The 6,000-nt window shown below is 37.9% G+C and overlaps 1 protein-coding gene across 1 annotated transcript; it reads left to right on the top strand.

Annotated features, from left to right (window-relative positions):
- Window positions 1-2,385: 2,385 nt before the first annotated feature.
- LOC132304733 (receptor-like protein kinase FERONIA) lies at window positions 2,386-5,192 on the top strand. The gene has a single exon (XM_059802458.1). It carries the CDS (start codon window positions 2,655-2,657, stop codon window positions 5,190-5,192), a length of 2,538 nt encoding a protein of 845 aa, XP_059658441.1. The 5' UTR covers window positions 2,386-2,654.
- The last annotated feature ends 808 nt before the right edge of the window (window positions 5,193-6,000 follow it).

Here is a 6,000-nt window from a genome sequence, read left to right as displayed (position 1 = left end):
CGCCTTTCACTCACAATGAATCATTCAGAATAATCCGACTACTAAACTCTCTATCAGACTCTTATTTCTAAGGTAGATTCCTAATTTTGAATTTTTCAACATATATGATTTTCAATGCGTTTGGGCATTTCACTTAGAGACAGCTGCTTAATACAAGTTGAAGTCTAAAGTAAAAACGCTAAATGAGTTCTTTTTCATGTTTAATATATTAATAATATATAAATAACATTAATCCACTCTACATCCCAACAATAACAAAAATTAAGCATTTTTCCACATTAACCAACTCCATGATATAGCGGATAAAATTAATTTAGAATCCATTATTCTCGCTTTTTAATATATGAAATTATCAATTTAGTTTTTATATTGAAGTTTTTCTAAAAAAAAAAAAAAAAAAAAAAAAAAAAAAAAAAAAAAGAAGAAGACGACAAATTTAATGCACTAGGCTCTTGTTATTGTGAGGTCTGGAATACGTCAGATCATAGTTCGTCGTATCGGGCGATATATTGTTCATAATCCTTTTTCAAGGGTCTGATACTGTTACATATCTCTATGAACTGGCAGATTCGACTGGTTTGCACCGATATGGGCCTGAGTAAGTTACACCGCAACCAGTACCGATGCCGCGACTGCAAACCATATATAAGATGTATGCAAAGACAATGTCACAACGAAAAAATGTTATAATTGCGCAAAAACTCACCCTCAAGTATTTAAGAAATCTTACAGTAATACTTGGTAATACAATAAACAAAGGAAGGAACATCTACAAATAATATCCTACCATCAATATAATGAAATTAAGCACATCACTAAACCCTAATGAGAGTCATCTTTCTCCCCAAAATCCATTGTATATATCTGCTAAATGCTTTGTAATTAGTAGTATGAAGACCTTTGTGGACTGTTTGAAAGAGTATAAGAAATATTTTTCCGGTCAAGAATAAATGATTATATATATGTTAATGGAAACTATAAAGCCATTCATTTAATGGGGTTAATCTCAATCCAAGTGACAATATTCTAAACACAATGAGAATGCTCCTGCGCATGGTAAATTACCCACCCAATTTCCACTTGTTTGGTTGTGCAAAATTTTCATTGAACACATTGAATGAATGGGCAATTCCATGAAAAGACATCAACCTAATCGATATGACCAAGGCTCCCTCCCTCCGAGTCCACATAACTTATTTTCTTATTTTAAACACTGGCCTCTAAATTATAATCATCTTTATTTTGAAAACGTGGTCTTTAAATTATAATCGAGCAATTTTGCAATGTAACTGTAATAGACATTTTTGTCATGTTTGAATTTTTTTTTTTTTTTTTAACCACATGTCAGTCGAAATAACATACACCATCCTTAACTTGCACATGTGCTCTGTGGATAAAGGCTTTGTACGGTGTGACAAATGGGCAAGTTGAGTCGGATTTAGATTGGGTTGGAAATGGGCGGGTCAAACATGAGTCAAGACTCATATTTAACCCGTTCAGATGGGCAGGTTGAGTCGGATTTAGATTAGGTTAGAAATGGGCGGGTCAAACATAGGTCAAGACTCATATTCAACCCGTTCAAAACGGGTTGAAAATGGACAAATCAAAATGTATTGGGTCAATCCGTTATGACCCGTAAATCCATTAATTAATATTCTTTAAATATATTTTTTAATTATTGTTATTTTTTATTTTTATATTTTTTAATTTTTTAAAATTTTTAGTTTTTTTCGAAAGGTTTTAAAATTTTATTTACCAACAAATTAAAAAAACAATCTCAAACTCAACAATATTTATCAACTCGTTTTAAAGAGAGAAACTTAGAGAGAGGGGATTGATGAGAAACAAATTTAGAGAGAGAGAAGATCGTGAGTGAGAGAATTTGAGAGAGAGAGAGAAATGAGTTGAGTGCAATACAAAATAGATGTGTATTGTGTGTCTATTATTTGATGAATGAAATATGGGTTGAATATAGATATCCATATTCAACCCATTTTGACTCTCAAATTAAATGGTTAAAAATTACCTAATCTATTTTTGACTCATTTTAAATATGGTTCACCCAAGGTTATTAAAAAAAAACTGGTTAATATGAATGGATTGATGGGTTGTGACCCATTTTGTCACCCCTAAATACAACAAACCATAAATCACTCCTAATTCTATCGCAAATAATTACATATATGAACCGGAATTTGCAAATCATTCTAGAGTGAGCCGCGGACTTTTATTTTAAAGAGATAATTGGTGACTCATAGTTACATCACCAAGTAAAATATAATAAGCGCGCGCAATATAGATTAATTTAAATTTGTCTAATTCAATGTATGTCCTTTTTATATGAAATATTAGAGAGAGAGTAATTTTTATCATTATCTTTTTAAATCCTTAATTGAAAACATACCACAAAGACCTGCCTAACACTCAACTAGTCAACTAAACAATCTTGAAACTCGTGAAATTAGCGAGAATTCTCCCTAATGGATTCTCGACCTTCTAAAAGGTCTTTTCCACCAAGGTATTCTAAAAGTTCTTTTCCACCAAAGTATTTAATTCATAATTCAATCTTAAATTAACTGTTAAAAAAATAAAAAAATAAAAAAATAGAAATCTTAAATTACCACCCAAAGCTCCAATGTGGTACCTCCATCACCATGAACACTACCAACAAGCCCCCTTCACTCTTCACCATACTTGCTTCTTTTCTCTTCCTCATCATCACTTCCACCTCATCCTACACTCCTCCGGACGACATCGCCCTAAACTGCGGTGAAGATCACGGCGATATTGCAGCATCAGATGGCCGGAAATGGACCCGCGACAACCCATCCAAGTTCATTTTCTCACCACAACAACTCGACACCTCTTCAGCCTCCACAGCCTCCACCCAAGACTATGCCCCACAAGTCCCATACATGACCGCTCGCATATTCCACTCTCAACTCACCTACACCTTCCCCATGGCCACCGCCGGCCCCAAGTTCCTCCGCCTCCACTTCCACCTCGCCTCCTATTCCGGCCTCAACCCCTCCGACTCCTTCTTCACCGTCACCGCCAACAACCACCACACTCTCCTCCACAACTTCAGTGCTTCCCTCACCTCTCACTATCTCAATTCGACCTACTTTTCTAAAGAGTACTGCATCAATCTTGTATCAGAGCGTAGCTTGAATATCACTTTTAACCCGAATACCGGTTCTTTCGGATTCATCAATGGGATTGAAGTTGTTTCAATGCCCACTAATCTATACATCCAAGGCCTTGACATAAACATTATAGGCCAAAATCAACCATTAAACATAGATAACAACACCGCCCTCGAAAACATTTACCGGTTAAACGTTGCCGGGCTAGCCATATCGCCGGTGGACGACACCGGGATGTTTCGATCCTGGTCGTCCGACGTCGACTTCATCGATGGTGGCGCCGGTGCAGATCCTTACCATTTCACGCTTAACATAAAGTACACCAAGGTACAACCTTACACTGCACCAGAGATACTCTACCGTACTGCGCGGTCTATGGGAACCAATAGGTTCATCAACGAGAACTACAATCTGACGTGGCGTTTCCCGGTTGATTCGGGATTTTATTACCTGGTCAGGCTTCATTTTTGCGAGATTGCACCGGAGATAACGGAAATTAATCAGAGGGTGTTCGAGATCTTCATGAACAATCAGACGGCTGATGATCAGATGGATATCATTGTTTATGCTGGTGGCAATGGGGTTCCTATATATAAAGAGTTTGTGGTAGTGGTCCCACAAGGAGGCGGAGGCAAGGTTGATCTGTGGCTCGCGTTACACCCTAACACAAGGGCGCATTCTACGTACTCTGATGCTCTCTTAAATGGGTTGGAGATATTCAAATTGAACAAAAGTGATGGTAGTCTCGCCGGACCAAACCCTGACCCAGTTTATGACCCGATTTCAAATGATTCCGAACCAACGGTGCAGAGAATGGATCATCCGGACAAGCCCCGGATAGAAGTAATCATTGTTGTTTCGGTATGTGGTGGAGCGGTTGTTCTGTCAATTCTAATTTTGTTTGTTTTGCTACGTGGAAAGAGAGGTTATTCTTTCGGGTCAAGTTGTGGGCCCTCGTTGCGGAGTCCATATTCACAACCTGGATCATATTCGTCAAAAACCGGGTCCTTGCCATCGGATGTTTGCCATAAATTCTCGCTTGCTGAGATTAAATCCGCTACGAACAACTTCAGCGATGCTTTGTTAATTGGGCTCGGAGGATTCGGCAACGTGTATAAAGGTCAAATCGACAATGAAGATGGGTATAATTATGTGGCCATCAAGCGATTGAATCCGATGTCCCACCAAGGGGCCCACGAGTTCTGTACGGAAATCAAAATGCTCACACAGCTACGCCATCTGAACCTCGTGTCTCTTGTTGGTTACTGTGATGATGATGAAGAGATGATCTTGGTCTATGATTACATGTCACGTGGGTCCCTCCGTGATCATCTCTACAACACCGATAATGCTCCTCTATCATGGAAGCAGAGGCTCGAGATCTGCATCGGAGCGGCTCGTGGGCTGCATTACCTTCATAGTGGCGCGAAGCACATGATCATCCACAGAGATGTGAAAACCAGTAACATACTACTGGACGAGAAATGGGTGGCAAAGGTTTCTGATTTTGGGTTGTCGAGGGTGGGTCCCACAAGTATGTCCCGCGCCCACGTCAGCACGGTCGTGAAGGGTAGTTTTGGATATTTGGATCCAGAATATTATATGCGTCAGCAATTGACTGAGAAGTCTGACGTGTACTCGTTTGGAGTGGTGTTGTTTGAGGTTTTGTGCGCCAGACCGCCGGTGAATAAAAATGGAGATATGGATGAGGTGTGTTTGTCACATTGGGCCCGGTCCCACCAACGAAGTGGGACGCTTGATCAGATCGTTGATCCAAATCTGGACGGTCAGATTGCACCCGAGTGTTTGAGAAATATCGGTGAGATTGCGAGTAGTTGCTTGCTTGATCAGGGGATCCAACGGCCAGGGATGGCTGATGTGTTATGGAGTCTTGAGTTCGCACTGAAGCTTCAGGAAAGCGCCGAAAAAGGCCGGAATTACAATGAATTGGAAAATAAATGGATTAGTTTATATTCCAATGATAGTGTTAGTGTGAACATGCCTGGTGATGTATTTTCTGATATCAAAAGTCCTAGAGGACGGTGAGAATTTACTTGTTAAAATTCTCTGAATATTGCACGGTATCGAACTATCGAACGACTCACAATATATATCAAATGTGTGAATGATGTGAAATGTGGTAAACTGTGTATTGGCCTAACAATGATCGAGTTCGATGATTATCAATTGGTATTGTCATACGCACATACACATGTATATAAATATAAGAACACATACCAATCATAGTATCCCAAAATATATTCAACGTGGTGAGTTTAGCCCATTAACATGTACGTGGCTTGAAAATTTCTAAAAATTTATATCTTATCTAGAATTAAAAAGAATAGTTAAATTGCCTTTGATTATTTAGCAAATATCATATAATGGACTACTTGTGCCATTAGTAACGCATAGAAATACATTCACCTTTCTTTGGAAATTTTGACTCTCTTCAGCCTTCGAATCGTTTAGGAGCTTCTTTCTTCATTTTAATTCTTTTAATAATATATACAGGGGCAGAGCCAATGTGTGCCTAGGGGTACATGCCCCTGCCCTGGCCTAGCCCCGCCTTATGTATATATATATAGCTTTTATTTTATTTTTTACATATATATATATATTTGTATATTATGCCCTCCTTAAAATTATTAATTTCCAAACTTTTTTTAAATTTTTTTCTCTTTTATTCTTTAAATTTCTTTAATTACCTTTTTTTAAAAGTTTAATTCCTCTTATTTAATCATGTTCTAATTTGTTTCCTTCAAAATTCATTTTTCTTTTCCTTTTTCTTCTTCTTATTATTCTTATTTTTAAAAAAAAACCAAAATTCCCACAATGCTCCTAAATTCAAATC

Source organism: Cornus florida, unplaced genomic scaffold, assembly GCF_030987335.1.
Source record: "Cornus florida cultivar Cherokee Brave unplaced genomic scaffold, ASM3098733v1 CherokeeBrave_3.0.0_Hap2_Chr04, whole genome shotgun sequence".
In the NCBI taxonomy this organism is placed as follows: Eukaryota; Viridiplantae; Streptophyta; class Magnoliopsida; order Cornales; family Cornaceae; genus Cornus; species Cornus florida.
The sequence above is the reverse complement of the archived record's forward strand: the minus strand, read 5'-3'. Positions and strand labels throughout refer to the sequence as shown.

Coding starts and splice junctions, on each gene's coding strand:
- LOC132304733 (XM_059802458.1), top strand. CDS start 2,655: ATGAACACTACCAACAAGCCCCCTTCACTCTTCACCATACTTGCTTCT.